This window comes from Pongo pygmaeus, chromosome 11 (assembly GCF_028885625.2).
Source record: "Pongo pygmaeus isolate AG05252 chromosome 11, NHGRI_mPonPyg2-v2.0_pri, whole genome shotgun sequence".
In the NCBI taxonomy this organism is placed as follows: Eukaryota; Metazoa; Chordata; class Mammalia; order Primates; family Hominidae; genus Pongo; species Pongo pygmaeus.
This window is the reverse complement of record NC_072384.2, coordinates 78,350,687-78,370,440: the sequence shown is the minus strand read 5'-3', so window position 1 is coordinate 78,370,440 and position 19,754 is coordinate 78,350,687. Positions and strand designations below refer to the sequence as shown.

Below are 19,754 nucleotides of genomic sequence, written 5' to 3'. Positions count from 1 at the left end.
ACCCACTTATTCTGTGTCTAAATACTTGAGAATAAAATCCATGTGTTTGATCTGATGTCTTGTACTAAAAAAAAGGAATACTAATGTGAAATACTCTCTTTAAAGTACCAGCTGTGCATACAAAGAAGATGGTTATTTCAGAAGAAAAGATGTTCTTTGCTTCTCACACAGAGGAGGAGGTGTCAGTCACAGGTATAAGGCAAACTGGAATGTGGGGGCTCAAATGGAAGGGTTTTAGGCAGATTTTTATCCCTCTTGTTGTCTGATTTATGATCGTGTAGACATTTCTGTCTCCTTGTAAATTCTCTGTCATCCTTTTCATTTCATGTTTGTCTCTGTTTTCATTTTTATTTTAATGTTCTTTGTAAATTACAATTAACACCCACAACATGGCATATCACTAATTAAAATGTACATTTTTTTAAGTCCCCGAGGTACAAAAGGAAATTGTTACTGAAGAGAAAATTCACGTTGCCGTTTCCAAAAGGGTTGAACCACCACCTAAAGGTATTAGTAATTCATTCTAAGTTTAAACTATTTTAATAAAAATTAGTACAAATTCCATAGTGAAACATTTATGTTAGTATTAAATAATAGATTTAGTCACAGTCTGCATACCTATAGCCACCATGTACAAAGGATGTGATGGGGGATGGGAAGAACCGTGAGGAAGACACAGGGGAAAAAAGTGAAAATTATTGGAGCCTCCGTTCCCTGCTTCAGAGAGTTTGCAATCTCGTAACCTGTTACTTGGAAATACAGTGTCCTGGAGCCAGTTCATACCAGCTCACCAGAGCCTATGGTTACATTTTCAGGAATTTTGCCAGCCAGTAGTTTAACAACACCATTATTAAAAATTAGATTATATAAACTTACAGTCCAATAAAGTATATTTTTAAATGTTAATAAATACTCAAAACTCCTATTTTACTGCATTTTGTTCTTATCTGTGTTTCTGAGATTGTTTCCATCTTTGTGTCTGTGTGGTGGAAATACCATATAATGTACTACTGCACATCTCTTTCCAACTCCAGGACAATGACATCACCTTGACAGCCAGAGTGGGAGGGAGTGTTTACACCACCTTGGAAATCGGAAATCTGCAAGCACTATAGATCAAGGCTCCACCCCCTCCATTCCACCCAAATTGTTAAACATTTAAGACACAAAAAAACTAATGCAATTGTATTTATGAAACTGCTTTATAAAAGTAAAGGTTACAAAGAAAACCTAACTTCATAGTTATTGATGTTCATAAAAAGCTGGTTTCTGAGGGACCGACACAGGCACCTCCGAGGGAGGATTGCTCTTACCTGTTCCTGACAAAGTGGAGGCTTCTGCAGTTGAAGGTGACAGCGGTCACATTTTCTAATTAGCCATTCAGCCATCTTCATTTACCCTCATTTCTAAAGCATAATTTTCTTGCATTCAATTGGTATAAAAAGGGAACCTGTATTTAATTCTAAGTCTTACAACAACATATGCCTGTCAAACGCACGCTTTCTCAAAAACGGCACCTTTCTTTTAAAGTCCCTGAGCTACCTGAGAAACCAGCTCCAGAAGAAGTGGCCCCTGTTCCCATCCCTAAAAAAGTGGAGCTCCCAGCACCGAAAGGTAGAATAATATTTGTGAAAAAAGTAATTCTTAGCATCCATCTTGTATCTTCTTCTATAAGATCTATGTATTAACAAAATAGCATCTGTAAACCATCTATAATATATTTAATTCTGTGTGTATTGATTTCATTTATTTGTGGTAATGTGTTATGCAAGTATTGGTAACATTTCTAGACTCCAGATCATGCTAACTGGGTCTTTGTCTGCTTGTGTAATGTATGTAATGTCTATATGGTGTTGAGGTATTTAGCGTTCATTTCTATCACAAATAGGCATATTGAAATTACTTCCTAATTCTCACACTCTTAGTGAAGATTTATGCTTTAATGTAATCTTAAATGTCTCAGAAGGCGACTAGAATATTCCACATTATTTCAACAATTGTATCTTTAAAGTTCCTGAGGTTCCCAAGAAACCCGTGCCAGAGGAGAAAAAGCCAGTTCCTGTGCCTAAGAAGGAACCTGCTGCTCCCCCAAAAGGTACACCAGAGCCAATGATGGGGAGACTCTTTGCTCCAAGTGCCAGCCTTTTGCTTTCTACAATCTTCATATGTATGATGCTGCCTTTGTCTTTTGTCTCTTTTACATTCTCCTTGTGTTTTTAATGTTTGTCAGCTTCCGTGCCATGCTCTTGACATACTTTATTTACTATACTGAATATTCCTAAGACATCACCAAAAAGTGTTGTTAAAGGAAGTAACTATGTCAAACTGCTATCTTACATTTTTAATATCTTCCCTCTGTTAGAGAAAGAGGAAATGTTTGTGAAACTTGTTTTCTACTGACATGTTTCTAGGAAAAAAACTTTCATCCTTCATAAATGCATAAATGCAACTTTTTCTTAATAAAAGCAGTTTCATGCATTATGAAGAGGTGGAGACAGGCAATGACAACTGGAGAGTGTCTGGCAGAACTGAATGTTAATTACATAAAGACATACATAGTACCATGCTTCTTAAAAGTCAATAGTGACAAGTCTTCAATAGTGGGGAACATATAGATTTTTTGAAGTTTACTTTCACAATTTTCTTGAGATGTTAACTGAACTTCAGTATTGGCCATAAATGTTTCCGTTATCTAATTAGCTAGTCAAAGTACCTTTCACAGAGGTATGTTTGAATGAAAATATGCTGCTGTGGTATATCACAAATCCCTTGCTTTGGTTTGTTTGGGATTTTTTTGGCGATAAAGGCACTATCTTATTGAAGCACTGAAGCTACAATTGCACACATCTGTTCAGTTATAGAGACTCAGCAATAATTCAACATTATCCAATTTAGGAGAAACCAGACCTAACTAAAATAGTACATTTTGAATAGCGTTCCCTTGGCCTGACTTTGCAATGTTTCTATTTTCTTCCTGAATCAAATATGCTTCTCTCTTTCTCAAACTCTTGGCTCTTTCAAAATTCTTTTGATTATCTAACCATTAAATACAAAGGTCATGTTAGTAAAACCAATACTAATACTAAAGCTACTTGAGACAGATCGTCTTAGATAAATTAAACCCATTGTTATTATGTACTACATTTCCCAATACAAACCATAAAGAAGCTTTTCTACATACTATCTGAACATTCTTGACTGTTTGTGTAATCACTAATTCGTTTTCACAAGTCATATATGTCTTCTAAAGGAGACACAGAGGCATCTCTCATTTACTCATAAAAACAAATACACATAGTATAATAGCATGTATATATATATAAATACTGCATGTATATATAGCATAACATATACATATATAAATGAACAGCTATATAATTACACCAAAATATTACAAATGCATGTGCAGAGGTGCAGGGATTCACAAAAGCTGCCAATATCGTATTTAAAATGAGAACAATTATTGCCAGTAATGCATGCTGTTAAAATTCATCTTCCAATTAAAAAGTCAACATTATCCATTCTTAGAATAGATAAATCAAATACAGTGTAAACATTTTTTAGGTTGAAAACCCTGTTGAAAAGTCTAGAGCCCCTTAGAAAAAAAAGCACAAATACACATACCCACAAAATTCTGCACACAAAGCTCTGTAAAGTCATTAACACGTGGGTATCAGATTGAGAGACCTACTCTAGAGTAAGTGTTTCCTGAGTTTTGAATTCACTACAGGCACACCCCCCAAAAACGAGAGGAGAAATGTGGGGAAGAGAAGTAAGTTATATATATTCAACTATTCTAAGACTTCTTAGTCTTAGTCTAAAATAGTCTTAGATAAACTAAAGCCATTGTTATTACGTATTCCATTTCTCAATACAAAGCATCAAGAAGTTTTCTATATACCATATCCACATTCTTGATTGTTTGTGTCATCACTAATTTGTTTTTAGCAAGGTCATATCAATATATAAAGGATTAATTCTGTGCACAACTTTCTGTTACATAACTCATTTTTGCCTAAATGCCTCTAAAACATTATTTGTGATATTTATCACAATGTGATCCTTGGAATATTATAGTTAGTTTAATTTTCTGGATAATTTTGCTGATGCATAGATAATCTATAACAACATTAATGTACTACATAAAGATTTGTGCATGTGTCTATGTTCTTTCATAAAAGTGATATATGTCTGAACTAACATTGTGTTTCAAAAACTTTAAGTCCCAGAGGTGCCAAAGAAACCTGTCCCTGAAGAAAAGATTCCTGTTCCTGTTGCAAAGAAAAAGGAAGCTCCCCCTGCTAAAGGTACAGTGGCTTTCGAAGTAAAGCCCTTCTTTTGTCTTTGATACAAAATATTTTGTTTGATTATCTGTTCATTGAGTTAGTTTAATTCTAAATGAATGTTTTGTGGTGAGAATTGAACAAAAGTGTCTGTCCACCTATCTGCTTTCTTAAAAAAATAACTGTGCATAGCTACTTTAGAAAATATAAAGTCAATTCTAAAAATGTCTCTTCAAGTTCCTGAAGTACAGAAGAGAGTTGTGACAGAAGAAAAAATAACCATTGTAACTCAAAGAGAGGAATCTCCACCACCAGCAGGTACTTAATCCCATCTCCATGAAATAACCTCGTCTTTCCTTCAAGCTTCTTTAATTGCATGTCTTCTTTAATTGCCACTGCTATGTTGCTCATTTATTTGGCCTTTTTGACAAATTTTAAAATTCAATACTATCCTTTAAGTGCCAGAACTACCAAAGAAGAAAGTTCCTGAAGAAAGAAAACCTGTTCCTCGGAAAGAGGAAGAAGTTCCACCACCACCAAAAGGTATTGTTTCTCCATCTTCCCAAGAACTGTCTTTATGTTCCAGTGATTTTGTTAGTTTTGTGATATGAGTGCATTGTGGGTGTATTTCTTTGTTTTGCATTGGGCTTCAATGAGATCACATTAAATTTCTAAAAGTGCATAATGTCTCTAAAGTGCCAGCTGTGTCTAAGAAACCTGTCCCAGAGGAGAAAGTTACAGTGCCAGTTCCTGTCGCTAAGAAACCTCCTCCTCCCCGAGGTAGGATTTGCCTCAATCCTCTGACAAAAAAAAAAAAATCTTCGAGTGTGTTAAATTCTTGCTTTTTCCATCTGGTCTGTGCTTGTACTGATCCATTGTCTTACTTGCAGTGAAACTTTTATGTTTATGTCCTTGTGATATGTAACTTGTTTTCCCATTTTGCTAGTCAAAGTGGTGTACTGTGCAAATCTTCCCCAAATTCTAGAAAGTGAGAATTGTTAAAATTCTTGATTTTAAACTTCAACTTTAACACTTTCTTAAAGCTGAAGTCTCTAAGAAAACTGTTGTAGAAGAAAAAAGATTTGTTGCTGAAGAAAAACTATCCTTCGCAGTTCCTCAAAGAGTGGAAGTCACGCGGCACGAAGGTATATAATCGGAAGTCAGGGGATAAATGAGTTTGTGTGTGTTTCCTCAAAGTCTCTTCTTCTTCCACATGTGATTGTTCACCTTAGAACGTGTCCTCATCAGTTATTTCTCCTTATGTTGGTATTAGAATGTGTCTACCTTTTGTAGCCTTCTGGGACTGAGTCTTTTGTGTCTATGTTGGCCTTGAATCATTCGAAGGAAGTGGATGAGTCCCGAAAATGTTATAATTTTGAAAGTGGCCACACTTGGACATAACTCAAGTATCATTCTCAGTCTTGGGCTGTACTTGCCCTCATCTTAAATTAGCTTCCTTCTTCTTATAGTGAGGAAGTACCATGAAGCTATGTCCTAAGCAGATAGAGGAACAGTTATCCATCTGTAGTGACCACATGGCTGTATATACATCTGTATCTCAGCAGGCTGAATTTAAATGAAACTTTAACTTTTAAAGTATCTGCAGAGGAGGAATGGAGTTATTCAGAAGAGGAAGAAGGTGTGTCCATTTCAGTTTATAGAGAAGAAGAAAGAGAGGAGGAGGAAGAAGCGGAGGTTACAGAATATGAAGGTAAACAATGCAAATAAGCTAGAGATGATCTGGGGTTTTGATGAGGTGTTTTCTTTCACAAATTGTTTACAGACCAATGAAAAGAGACACAAAAAAGTGACACAAATTCAGTGAACATCTACCAGTCTCATTAAATGAATATTTTGATCAAAACACAAGATTCAGGAGGATTATACTAGATTAGAGAAATCCAGTGTATTTCTTCTGCATCCCTTCTTACTTGCCTACATAGAATAAAAGAGACTTCATATTTATATATAATTAATCAGGGCAGGTATCTCCATATACATATATCCTTTCATTAAACAGGACTTGGCTTCAGCATGGTGGGCTGGCATAAGCTTTACCTTAGTAGCCTAATGTCTAATTGGTGTTTCTCAAACATTGCTTGTACCACAATCCACAGACAGAAATATATTTTATATTATAATCCTTTAATTTTTTTATTCTAGGCATTTAAAAAATACAAGTGATAATCCATTAAGTCAATTGCAGAAGTCACTATAATGTCTTAAAATGTTTTAAAATGAGCAAGAAAATATATTACCTTATTACATTCCATGAGTCAATGCCATATTTCTGAGTCTGAAGCACTGAACACATAACGCTTTCCTGTATTTTACATATGGAGAAAACAATTGTGTTATAGATGGGATCAGACTGACTTGTTACTCAGATCTTTTCATACCTGTAATGCTAATTACCTATAGTTTCTTAAGGACAGAACCAACAGACTATTCCACTGGGATATTTTTTCAATGAATTAAGGAAACACCAGGTTTCCAACTAAAATCCAGCATTCTGGCTAAAGCCATATGGCCAAAAGAACTTTCCTAAGAAAGTTCCTAAGGTCTGCTTTTAAAGAGAAACCAATAAGCTCCTTAACCAAACTAACTCTCTTCCCAGTGAGAAGATGAGTAGAATTGAAGTACACTTAGATGCCCTAAGTATCTGTTTTTATCTGTCTAATAAAAGATGGCACACCATGCCCCTTTTTTCACTTGGAACAAAAGCCCATGTAAAAATCCAAGGTGCATAGTCTTAATGGAATGCCTTGGAATAGGCCAAGATGGGACATGACTCCCAGGAGGAAATCCATTAGTTCTGTTGTGCTTCCTGGAAGAGGCCATGGTGGTGGACATAAGTCAGGAAGCTGGTAGATTTGAAGACGACTCCATCTTTTCTAAAAGTGTTCATAAAACCAAACATAGTCTGATTTCAACTTCTGACACTATTAACTTCCTTTAGTAGTCCAGACTTTAGTTAAAAAGAGAAACACTGTGATTATTTTTATGTTCTCATTAAGCCCCAAAGATGGGTGGCTTGTTAGGTTTACTTTCAGTGTAAGGAGCAGATACATTTTTAACCAGACACTTCTATTCTTTATTTAACTTTGACCAGGCATGGTGGCTCATGCCTATAATCCCAGTGCTTTGGGAGGCTGAGAAGGGAGGATTGCTTGAGCACAGGAGTTCAAGACCAGCCTATGCAACATAGCAAGACCCCATTCTACAAAAATTGAAAAAACAGCTAGGCATGGTGGCATGCACCTGTAGTCCCAGCTAACTCAGAAGGCTGAGGCAGGAGGATCATTTGAGCCCAGGAGTTCGAGGTTACAGTGAGCTGTGATTACACCACTGCACTTTAGCCTGGGCAACAAAACAAGACATTGTCTTAAAAAAAATTAAAACTGTATACACTTAGGCTCAAAAATTATGTGAAGCCTCCCGCCTCTTCTGCCATACCTGCCCCACAAAACTGGCTGGGAAAACAATATGAAATATTATCTTACAATTCACTTAAATCCTCAAGTATATGTTTCTGCCCTGTGGCCTTCAAATCTGGAGTGCTCTGTTATTCGTGAAACTCATCTTCAAATTCTTCTGTTCTTGTTAACTCAGCTATTATAATCGTTTTTTGTCTTGTACTTGTCCTGTTGTTGCTGTGGATATAAGCATTATTATCTGTATGACACATTTGAAAATTAAGTTAATGAAACCTATTTCCCATTTCCCATACTCTTCATTAATGCATATGCTTTGATTAAAATGCTCTTTGAGTATTTTAAATAGGAACAAGCAGGGATTTGGCAAGAGTTAAACTTTTGCTATTTTAATTACTCTTTGAAGTGATAAAGCTAAAAATAAACATGAAAAACACTGTAATTTATCTTCTTTAAAACTGCTGTCTTTAAAGTGTTGGAAGAGCCTGAGGAATATGTTGTGGAAGAAAAGCTGCACATTATTTCTAAGAGAGTGGAAGCTGAGCCAGCTGAAGGTATACTGACTCTTTAATTAGTTTTATCCCTATGTTAGCTTGTCTCCTTCTTTATGTTTTCTTATAGCTAATTTGTCATCCATATTGCAAATATTGATAAATATCATGTCTAATAAAAAGATCCCTTACACTTTTATTGAAAAGAAATCTGGACATTTCTACAAATATATTTTATAATCTTTTCAAGTGACAGAGAGGCAGGAGAAGAAAATTGTACTGAAACCAAAAATTCCTGCTAAAATAGAGGAGCCTCCACCGGCTAAAGGTATGATTTCTTTCAAAGAAATGCAACACTATTTATTTTAATGTATATAATAATACCTTCATATTTGCATAATTGTCTTATGCATAACAATTTGCATAACTGTCTACGTTTTGTCAGCACACATGTATGAACGTATTTACTGAGTGTAGTCATTAACGTTTGTATATATGTGCAATCTTTTCAAAAAGTGAATTCTAAGCCCCAAAACTGTATCACTTCATATGTAAGGCAAACTCATATTCTTAAACCTAATCTTTCTAAAGTTCCTGAAGCACCTAAGAAAATTGTGCCAGAAAAGAAAGTTCCTGCTCCAGTTCCTAAAAAGGAAAAGGTGCCCCCACCTAAAGGTATATTGGATTTTATTTTATTCTTCAAGACTGTCTTTTTTTATCTTAAATTGATACATTCTTCAGATTTTTTAAACATTAACCAGAGAATAAGTGTGCCTATGTTTAGTGTTTTCCATATTGTATGTTTGATGGTATTGCCTGGTATCTTTTAAGTGCCAGAAGAGCCAAAGAAACCAGTTCCAGAAAAAAAGGTTCCTCCAAAAGTCATTAAGATGGAAGAACCTCTCCCAGCCAAAGGTAAACAAACCTCCCCAGCAGAAAAACTAGGAACATATGGCTTGTCTTTCTTTCTCTCTGCTGCTGTCCTTTGGGTCATACCGTTTATATGTTGGTGGGTGACAATGGTGTCTTTGGGTGGAGTATTACTTGTGATGTTTATTTGTGTGTGCCTTGTAAATTCTTCTATTCTAAACACAGTACTTTCTGGCTAGTATATTTTTTACATCCACTTTAATATAACTCCCTAATCCTAAAATTATCTTTTAAGTGACTGAGAGGCACATGCAAATTACCCAGGAAGAAAAAGTTCTTGTTGCTGTAACTAAAAAAGAGGCGCCTCCAAAAGCAAGAGGTACATCCGCCCTTCCATTATGCACAATATTGTACTTGCCCTACTCTCTTTACCAAATACACTGGTTATGGGTGCTGGTTTTTGTTGTTGTTGTTGATGTTGTTGTTGTTGTTGTTACAGTTGTTGTTTTATGTCTGAAATAATGAAAATGTCAAGTGTTTATGTTTGGGCTACTACTATATGGCTGCCTTTTTGTGGTTTGAAAGAGGGAAACAATACTTTAAAGTGAAATCTCTCTTTAAAGTGCCAGAGGAACCGAAGAGAGCTGTCCCAGAAGAAAAAGTTCTGAAACTCAAACCTAAAAGAGAGGAGGAACCACCAGCTAAAGGTATACTGACTCTTAGAAAAAAAAAAAAAATCAAAATAAGCATCCAGACACTAAAACTAATCTAGTGGAATAGGTTTCATTAGAAAAAAAAAAAAGACATAGTATAAAGTAAGCAATATAAATTTGTTAATGCATATCACTTCAAAACTAAATATTTTTGATAACAGAAAGTACTTTTTTCTTCAAAACAAGTGAGGCTTCTTCTAAACGTATGTGAATAATTTTCCTTAATCTGTATTTGTCTTCTAATGCCTTTTCCATATACTAAACTCATCTGCCTAGATGCTTGCTTTATGTGGCAATCTCTGATGAAATTTTTAATTTTTTCAATTCTGAATTTTCTACATTGTACCAGTAGAGCTAAGGAAAATGTCTTAGAATTAAGGTGAAGAAACTATTCATGTAACATAGGTTTCTGTCAAATGCTTCTACTTAGTTTGATAGTCATTATTTACGCTGTTTAGTTGTCTTTTTAAACTTTTATAAATACTACTTGATTTTCCTAAAATTATTCCATGTCTTTGACGTACTTCATATGCATATTAGAGCAAGTTTATTTCCAAGTCTATTGATTTTCTTGCCTTTTAAATGAAACTTTAATCAGGCACTGTTATGGTTGTCTTTGTCCTTGAATTGTTTGAACAAAATTTCTCTTCACACACACATTTTCAGAATCTTGCAATTCACTTTTAATAATTACTCCTTTAAAGTGACTGAATTCAGAAAAAGAGTGGTTAAAGAAGAAAAAGTATCAATTGAAGCTCCAGAAAGAGAACCTCAACCCACCAAAGGTATATTGAACTTTGATTAAGTAATGTGAGGCATGAAACTATCTGGCTCTTTGCCTTCTAGTTCCCAATCTGACTCCTACACTTTATTAGCTTATTGTTGACTACGGGCAGGGTATATAACATTTGAAATCACAATTGCTAAATATACTCTATGATACCTTGACTGGCCAAAAAAAAAAAAAAACAGTCAGGGTCTCCCATAATCAGTGCATGAAACAAACGCAAAAGAATAAAATCAAAGCACATTGTTACTATCAGTCATCCCTAAAAGTGCTGTAAAGTAAAGTGCTGCCTGTTGTTAATATTGTTTCAGAAGTAACTATAATGGAAGAGGAAGAAAGGTCTTATACCCTAGAAGAAGAAGCTGTTTCAGTACAACAGGAAGAAGAATATGAGGAATATGAAGAATATGATTATAAAGAATTTGAGGAGTATGAACCAACAGAAGAATATGACCAATATGAAGAATATGAGGAGCGGGAGTATGAACGATATGAAGAGCATGAAGAATACATCACAGGTATGAGCAAAACTGCAAACTCAAAACCACACTAAATATGTGCACACTCAAACAAGATAAAACAAGATAAATCATAACAAGATAAAAATTTGGATACCCAAAGAAATTTGGAAAGAACTTTGTTTCATTTCGCAAATGAGGAATTTTCTTCTTTGATAACTTCTAGAAAAAATAAAAAAAAAAACCTCTATAAATCTTAAGGTTATTGTTAGACTTTTGTTCTGGGAATAATCTAATACCCCCCTCATTTTTGCTCATATGCAAAATAGCAAATGTCCCTAAGTTTCTTTTTCAAAAAGGTTACAAGTTTATCTTCAAGTGCCCATGATCATTCTAGTACATGGTTAAAAATTTCTGAACATCTTTTATTCTAAAGCTTGCTATTATGGAGTATGATAGGCTATTGAGAAAATGTATTTACCCACAGGGTTCCCATTATCAAAACTTGATAATGACTGCTTCAAAAGTTAAGACAGACATGTAAGCTAACACAAGCTGTTGTGTTTTACCTAATGAAGGTCAAATTTGTAGGCAGATAGTTTGGGCTTCAAATCGTTTATTTTACTCAAAGAATAAATCTCTATTGAAATTTTGAAATGAATCAATCTTATTTCACTTATTCAGTCTCTGATGTTTCATAGCCCACCTTTGAGAACATTCTACATAGTCTTACGGATAGCTTTTTAAAAAAACATATTATAGGGGAGTTTTAGCCAGGAATTTATCTACCTGAAGTGAAATGAGAATTTTAATACGTAAGAATTACCTAATTAAAGAAAATAGCAAGAAGGAAAGGGCAATATGAGCTTGTTCTGCTTGGACCTCTGGTTCTTGCCTACTTCAATAGGCTATGGCTATACTGTAGATAAAAGATATTATTTCAATTATTTGATTCCTTTTAAGAAATGTTTAAACTTATATTCTAAAGTCTAACATGAAATACCTTGTATGTACTTTTAAAGAACCAGAGAAGCCCATCCCTGTAAAGCCTGTCCCAGAAGAACCAGTTCCCACAAAACCAAAGGCCCCACCAGCTAAAGGTAGAGTGAAAAAACATTATTACCTGTAAGAGATCTTTGTTTCCTCCATGTCTGTCCTACTATAAAAATATATGTAAAAGTGGCAGTGTACAAATTATGTGTGTGTTTGGGAATATTATGTTGTATTTGTCTTTCTTAACTTTTTGTTCTTACTAGCCTTGAGAAATCTGTTTCAATTTTTAAAATCTCTTAATATTGATATTTTAAAGTGCCGAAGAAAGCTGTCCCTGAAGAAAAAGTACCAGTGCCCATTCCTAAGAAACTCAAACCTCCAACACCCAAAGGTACATTACTGAGTAATAATCACCAAAAACAACTTTGTTATGTATGTTCTAAAATCATGTCTTCCTAGCCCGTCTGATGTTTTGTGTTTTTGCTGAGTAGGATGTTCTTGTCCTAATTCTTATATTTCAGTTTTTTATGTGTATTTAATACATAGTATTCAAGAAGTTGGTTTTAATGCTCTTTAATAATTAATATCTTTAAAGTGCCTGAAGAACCAAAGAAAGTTGTTGAGGAAAAAATAAGTATTTCAATTACCAAACGTGAAAAAGAGCAGGTGACTGAACCCGCTGCTAAAGGTATAATGATTTCCTTCCTCGATTGTGATCTTTTCTGATGCCTCTTTTGAAATTAATGTAACTATGATTCATTTTGTTTTGTTGTTTCATGTCTTTTAAATTAGTTGTCAGCAGAATGTTGGATGTAAAAATGTGTAAATACAGGATAAGAAGATAATACCTTTAAAAGGAAAAATTATTTTTAAATACATCCATAGCCTTTTAGCCGGTGGCTGTGTCCTGCCACATGGCTACAATACATACAAAATAGAATGTTTGGGTTTAAAATCAGTGACCATTTGGCATATTCCTGATTTACCTAAACGATGCAATGATACCATAATATTCACCAAACTTTGGTAACTGTTTATTCATTCTAAATTCATTTTGAAGATTTTTTTAAAGCTAACCAGTTTCCAGTCATTTTCCCCCGATTCATACTAAGTATGAAGTATACTAATTGAGAAGTAAATTTGGCTTTTCAGGAAAGGATATTTCTTTCAAGGAGAGATATTTGAACACTAAACCTCATTTCACATTTGGGCTCTGCTACTTCATGTTTACTTGGGTACTTCTGCGTACTTGTATTTATATGAAGCTCAGAATCCTTTCCACAGAGAGTATATAGTTTCTTAAAGATGAACAATCGCATATCTATCTCATTAGAGGAAGATACATTATTCTATCTGCTTAAAGTACAGCAAAGCAAGCATTGGCTGGGTGGCCTTTTTCTGACAATAAAATTTCCTTATACTTCATATTTCAAGTGCCCATGAAGCCCAAGAGGGTTGTCGCAGAAGAAAAAGTACCTGTCCCTAGAAAAGAAGTAGCACCACCTGTTAGAGGTACCTAATGGCACTCATTTTAATGTGTTGTTCGTCTTTTGCTGTTGAATTCCTCTTCAGTTCTGTGTGTGAAAACTTCTTTTGTAGGAAAAGTAAATCTTATCTTTTCTTCTGTTATAAATGGGCCTATGTTTCTAAGTTGTCTTAATTTTGTTGAGTCGTTGGCAAATGTCCAACTTAAAGATAATATCTTTAAAGTGCCAGAAGTGCCTAAAGAACTTGAACCAGAAGAGGTTGCCTTTGAAGAGGAAGTTGTAACCCATGTAGAAGAATATCTTGTAGAAGAAGAAGAGTACATTCATGAAGAAGAGGAGTTCATAACTGAGGAAGAAGTGGTGCCAGTGATACCAGTCAAAGGTAGATGATGCCTCCTGCAAAGGGATGTGCAACAGCATCTTTGGAGTTTGGGGGTCTGATTTGGTCAGATTCTGGGGATTATTGGCAGCACTGATGATTGCTTACTTTAAAGCAGATATTTTTAGATGCTGAAATATGATTTCTACAGGTGCTTTTCACATTTTATTTCTTTCCTACAAAATTTCCAACATTCTTAATAATATCTTTAAAGTGCCTGAGGTACCCAAGAAACCTGTTCCAGAAGAGAAGAAACCTGTTCCTGTTCCCAAAAAGAAGGAAGCTCCACCAGCAAAAGGTACACCACCATTCATTGACGGGTATCTAAAAGACTTCATCTGCCTGCCTAGAAATAGTTAACTCAACTTTCTTCTGAGTTCAAAACCTTGTGTGTGTGTCACTATCTGTTGTTAAAAAACATTAGCTGTGTTGTATATGGATGTGTTGTTACTAGTAGTTAGAGCTTAACAATAAACAATATCTTTAAAGTGCCTGAGGTTCCTAAGAAGCCAGAGGAGAAAGTTCCTGTGCTTATTCCTAAAAAGGAGAAGCCTCCGCCAGCAAAAGGTACATCTTTATAATCCATCAATGGAATAGCATGATAATTCACCCATGCAGCATAGCTTGGTGAGCCATAGCAGATCTTTCCCCATGACAATATTAACAACATTAATGCCATGACAAGCACCTCTCAATTGGCCACAGGAGCAGTTTACCCGGTACTCATCTCTGAATTTTGCCATCAAATTATGCTTATGCTCAATGGTTGGCTCCTCCTCTTTAGTGGAAAGTTCTTCAAGTAAAATACATTCTTTTTGCATATCAAAATGGACAAAACCGTCATTTACCAGGCATTGTGTCTTGTCTTTATCACCACTCCACGTTTTTTTCAGTGTTTTTTATTTTAATTTTTGTGTATTTTCTGGCCTTTGTTTTGTGGCTATTATAATTTTCAGTCTTAAAGTGAAATTGATAGAATATCTATGCTGCTTCAATTAAGGCCTTACATTGCCAGCCTTAAAATCTTAGCTATGGGTGAAAAATGTGACACTAACTCTATTTGATATCTTTGAAGTTCCTGAAGTGCCCAAGAAACCTGTACCAGAGGAGAAAGTACCAGTACCAGTTCCTAAAAAGGTGGAAGCTCCACCTGCCAAAGGTACACGAACTTTCAATGTCGCAATATTTTTATTTCACATTTGCATATGGGTAAAAAATTAATTGGTTTAATTCTGTACTTTTTGGGATGCAACTCTTTAGAAAAAATTAAATATTTTATTTTAAAAATCAAATGCTTCTTGGAATACCTTTGTCATACTTTTATTACCTCATCTTAATCTTTTGAAACTATGCTTGGAATCAGTATTTTTATGTCGTATAAAATTTTTCTCTAAATCATTTCGTTAAAGTGCCAGAGGTACCCAAGAAGCCTGTGCCTGAGAAGAAGGTGTCAGTCCCTGCTCCTAAGAAAGTGGAGGCTCCACCTGCAAAAGGTACATCATTTCATCACTTAAAGTACTTGGGGGAAAAAACTCACATCTATGTATACTCACATACAAATTTCCCCATTACATTGTACATTTTTAAAGTGTCTATCTGGTTAGAAATATGTCAGGTATTTTGTGATTCCTTTTCATATCTATTGCTCTAAGACATTATAAAAGAACATATTCCTAAATATAAACAATATCTTTAAAGTGCCAGAGGTGCCCAAGAAGCTCATCCCAGAAGAAAAGAAACCAACACCTGTTCCGAAAAAAGTGGAAGCACCACCACCCAAAGGTACATTAATCTGTAACAGAGCCATGGTAAAAGAGAAAACTAACTGGTGTTATACAGCCTTACTAATTATAATTAATGCTTAGTATTTATGTTGATAATAATTGATGCTTTGTGATCACAGAATATTTGCCTTTCATAAGCTTCTTCATTGTTTTGAATGTTTTACATAAAAGTGATGTTTGTACCCTTGAATAAATATCTTTAAAGTGCCAAAGAAACGTGAACCAGTTCCAGTTCCTGTAGCTCTGCCTCAGGAAGAGGAAGTTCTATTTGAAGAAGAAATTGTTCCAGAAGAGGAAGTTCTACCTGAGGAAGAGGAAGTTCTATCTGAGGAAGAGGAAGTTCTACCTGAGGAAGAGGAAGTTCTACCTGAAGAAGAGGAAATTCCACCTGAGGAAGAGGAAGTTCCTCCTGAAGAAGAATATGTACCTGAGGAAGAAGAATTTGCACCTGAAGAAGAAGTCCTTCCAGAAGTTAAACCTAAGGTGCCAGTACCTGCACCAGGTATAGCAGCTCTTCTTGGAATCATCAAGGCCTCTTTTGTGTTGAATTCTGCTTTCTCATCTTTTTGTTCATCTCCAGTTTTATCTATAATCCTTTACCCTCTGTGATTGACCATCTAAATCTTAGAAAACATTCCAGACATGTGTGCTCTTATTGTGTATCTGCCTTGTGTATCTGTCTATTGTAAATTATCTAAATGTCTTTTCAAATCACATATTATGTTTACTTGTTTGTGGTCTTATTCTCATGTGTCTCTTTCATATATATATATATATATATATAAAACCATGTATATGTGGTTTTTAATGCCTTCAAATGAAATGTTTTTAAGTGCCTGAAGTGCCAAAGAAACCTGTACCAGAGAAGAAAGTCCCTGTTCCCGCTCCTAAAAAAGTGGAACCTCCACCACCACCCAAAGGTACACTTCCCCAAAGTGAATACGCATTCTTCACCCATAGCTTTGCCACATAAATTATGATGAAACTGGGTTTTAGGAAAATTATATTTATAAAATGGACAATCACACAGTTACATATTTACTTCTAACAATGTTCAGGAACACTGATATCTACTTTTTTCACTGATACAAAGCAGTATTCAAGAACAAAGATGAAAGGAAGCATTGTCCCAGAACTGATACAAAAGTTCTGATTTCATATCATTTGATTAAACATCATAGTTTTCATGGAGATATATTTAAATATATATGAATAAGTATACTATATATTTAAACGTATTGAAAACTATTATGAATAAATATTCTTAAATTTCTTCCTTCAACCATTTATATTAAATGCCTTTTTAACACCAGGCTAAAAAGAAAAAAAAATGAATGTATTTATCGAAACACAGAATAATAGTTATGTCTTCTAATACATCTATATAAAGGGCAGCCCAGCAGGTTTTGATTTTAGCGTTGACTTTACACCATGTTATATCACTCTCAGTGAGTCCTTTAACCAATCTGAGCCTGAAGTTATTTTCCTGTAAATTGGGGATGTTAATATCAGTCTTAATGGGCTCAGCTATTATGGTGAGGATAAAATAAAGTAAGGTATTAAAGTAGTCTATCACTGAATGAATAGTATCCAGATTTAACATATTCAATCAGCTCATAGTACAGGACAGAATTAATATATTTGTGCTTTAAAGCTCAATAATATTTTCTACAAAAGATGCTGGCATGGCTGCTTAAAATCAGCATAACCCTCCCAGCAGACCATATAGTTATATAATCAAATGAAATAGTAAAGCTGATCTTTTATTGGGTATCAATGATTCAGAAATACTTTCTAGACAATAAATTACTAGTGAAATTTAAATGGATGAAATGATATTAGGTTGGTGCAAAAGTAATTGCGGTTTTTACCATTAAAAGTAATGTCAAAACTGCAATTATTTTTGTACCACCCTAATAGCATCTGTCCTCTGATAATGACATAAGCTGCTGGTCCCTTGCTTTACAAATCCCAATTACATTATAATATTTGGGCTCCCAACTAGCATTACAGACCTGTCTTGAGCGACTGTTACACGTTGGTCTTTCTGGGTGTGGGGACTTCTTGGTTTCTCTCTTTTTTGTCCTTCAAAATAAATCCTTGTCATGAAATGATGTCTTTAAAGTGCCTGAGATTAAGAAGAAAGTGACAGAGAAGAAAGTGGTCATTCCCAAGAAAGAGGAGGCTCCCCCTGCCAAAGGTATTGCTATTCCGAAGTAAATTAGACCATGCCATTTCCTTCCTTCACCTATAAATGTCAAAATGTCCTGTTTCTGTATTTGTTAGTACAACTTATATTACTGCTGTGTCTACTTGTCTTTGTGTTTGTGAAACTGAACTTATAAAATAAAATAATATTTTTAAAGTGCCTGTGGTACCTAAGAAACCTGAGCCAGAAAAGAAGGTCCCTCCTCCTGGTCTTAAGAAAGCAGTGGCCCCTCCTGCCAAAGGTACATCATCCCATAACACGGATGTGTTTGCTGCACCGATGTTGAACTGTGGTTCTATCCACACAGGACGTTCAACATAAATGTGTGCATTGTATGGTCTGTCATTCACATTCGTCATTTCTGACTCTGTTGCACCCAAGTTTGTGTTGTGTCCATTTTTTCACTTGGTGTTGGTGTGTTTTACATTGTTTCTCTATGTATGTTGTTTCTAAAAAATAAAAATATATCTTTAAAGAGCCAAAAATAACTAAGGAACTAGTCCCTGAAATACCTATTTCTTCGTACCCATTTCTTCCTACAAAAAAAAAAAAAAAGAAAAGAAAAGAAAAAAGAAATAGAGGCTCCAGCAGTAAAAAGTAGAATTTATCTTTAATAAACACTTAATCTTAAACCACAAACCTTTTTATTCTTTTCTCATTAACCGATTCTGTGAAATGTCAGTGTTTCATCTTGTGTATGTGCCTTGTGATATTTACTCTCTTATGTTGGAAACTGGAAACTTGGTCTTTATTCTTCTTTGGTTCTTGCATTTTAAGTGTCTAAAATAATCAATGTCTCTCAAGTTCCTGAGGTGCCTAAGAAGGTGGAAGAAAAACGAATCATTCTCTCTAAAGAAGAGGAAGTTTTACCAGTTGAAGGTAGATAACTTTCTAAGAAAATAACATTTCAAAGTCATCCTTGTCTTATTATTGTCTAATATTTGAAGTAGGTAAATGTAAAATTTACCTCAGGAAATCAACATATTCAGATTCTAAAATAAATTATTATTAACCTAATAGAAACTCGGCAGGCAAATTAATATTATTTGAATCTCCTTCTTGCATGTTCAGCCTGTTTGTCTGTTTGCTATTTGTTTTATTTTAATTAGAATTCATGAAGGGAAACTGTATTTGCTGTGGGAAATTTTTCATCAAATGACTTAGTAGGCAATTGTAAAATAAGCTTATCCAAGAGAAATTCCAGTTAAGCCTGAGTAACTGGTGCAGACAATCTGATTTCTACCCGAAGTGGCTGTTTGACTTCAAAAAAGTCTTTCATTAAAAAAAAAACAATAATAATTTTCTTATTATTATAAATTATCTGAAGTCCTTTCCAGTTCACAAATGCTGGGATATGCCTAACATATTTTGAAGACCCAGTAGAGATTTTTTAAGGACTAGTGAGTTTACACAAGCGTTTCGAAGGCTGAGCAGTTTTCAGATATTATCACTGTAGTCTAATATTCAAAATAATTATAAAAATAATTTACAAAATAATAATCTTTTTAAAGTGACTGAGGAGCCTGAAGAAGAGCCTATTCCAGAAGAAGAAATCCCAGAAGAACCACCTAGCGTAGAGGAAGTTGAAGAGGTGGCACCACCTAGAGGTATAACTGCTTTTAAGGATTGAACATTTAAAATTCTTGGTGTTCCAAATCTTTCTCAGTAGCTAAATCTAATATTCACCAGTATGCTTTTCTTATATTGTATCCGTGATAAAGTGAAGATTAATTATTCCTGGAACCTGAATCTATGTGTCCTTTTTTTACCCTAAATTTTTCTACAACATCTGCAATACAACTAAGAATGAGAGATTACTATTTTGTTATTGGCGATTGAATTTTTTTCTGACCAGGCCCTACTATA

At 34.7% G+C, this 19,754-nt stretch overlaps 1 protein-coding gene across 1 annotated transcript in view; it reads left to right on the top strand.

Annotated features, from left to right (window-relative positions):
- The window catches only part of TTN (titin), a 280,445-nt gene that overhangs the window by 112,717 nt on the left and 147,974 nt on the right, over nt 1-19,754 (top strand). Inside the window, exons 116-149 of the mRNA XM_054479293.2 lie at nt 106-192; nt 427-507; nt 1,531-1,614; nt 2,012-2,095; nt 4,224-4,307; nt 4,521-4,601; nt 4,743-4,826; nt 4,980-5,063; nt 5,327-5,428; nt 5,881-5,994; nt 8,191-8,271; nt 8,459-8,536; nt 8,800-8,883; nt 9,040-9,123; nt 9,374-9,457; nt 9,702-9,785; nt 10,496-10,576; nt 10,890-11,096; nt 12,059-12,136; nt 12,346-12,420; nt 12,625-12,717; nt 13,464-13,541; nt 13,740-13,898; nt 14,110-14,193; nt 14,385-14,462; nt 14,971-15,054; nt 15,305-15,388; nt 15,594-15,677; nt 15,885-16,181; nt 16,513-16,599; nt 17,805-17,879; nt 18,046-18,129; nt 18,693-18,767; nt 19,400-19,495. Of these exons, the coding sequence (XP_054335268.1) occupies nt 106-192; nt 427-507; nt 1,531-1,614; nt 2,012-2,095; nt 4,224-4,307; nt 4,521-4,601; nt 4,743-4,826; nt 4,980-5,063; nt 5,327-5,428; nt 5,881-5,994; nt 8,191-8,271; nt 8,459-8,536; nt 8,800-8,883; nt 9,040-9,123; nt 9,374-9,457; nt 9,702-9,785; nt 10,496-10,576; nt 10,890-11,096; nt 12,059-12,136; nt 12,346-12,420; nt 12,625-12,717; nt 13,464-13,541; nt 13,740-13,898; nt 14,110-14,193; nt 14,385-14,462; nt 14,971-15,054; nt 15,305-15,388; nt 15,594-15,677; nt 15,885-16,181; nt 16,513-16,599; nt 17,805-17,879; nt 18,046-18,129; nt 18,693-18,767; nt 19,400-19,495 (3,279 nt within the window). The remainder of the gene's footprint in view (nt 1-105; nt 193-426; nt 508-1,530; nt 1,615-2,011; nt 2,096-4,223; nt 4,308-4,520; nt 4,602-4,742; nt 4,827-4,979; nt 5,064-5,326; nt 5,429-5,880; nt 5,995-8,190; nt 8,272-8,458; nt 8,537-8,799; nt 8,884-9,039; nt 9,124-9,373; nt 9,458-9,701; nt 9,786-10,495; nt 10,577-10,889; nt 11,097-12,058; nt 12,137-12,345; nt 12,421-12,624; nt 12,718-13,463; nt 13,542-13,739; nt 13,899-14,109; nt 14,194-14,384; nt 14,463-14,970; nt 15,055-15,304; nt 15,389-15,593; nt 15,678-15,884; nt 16,182-16,512; nt 16,600-17,804; nt 17,880-18,045; nt 18,130-18,692; nt 18,768-19,399; nt 19,496-19,754) is intronic.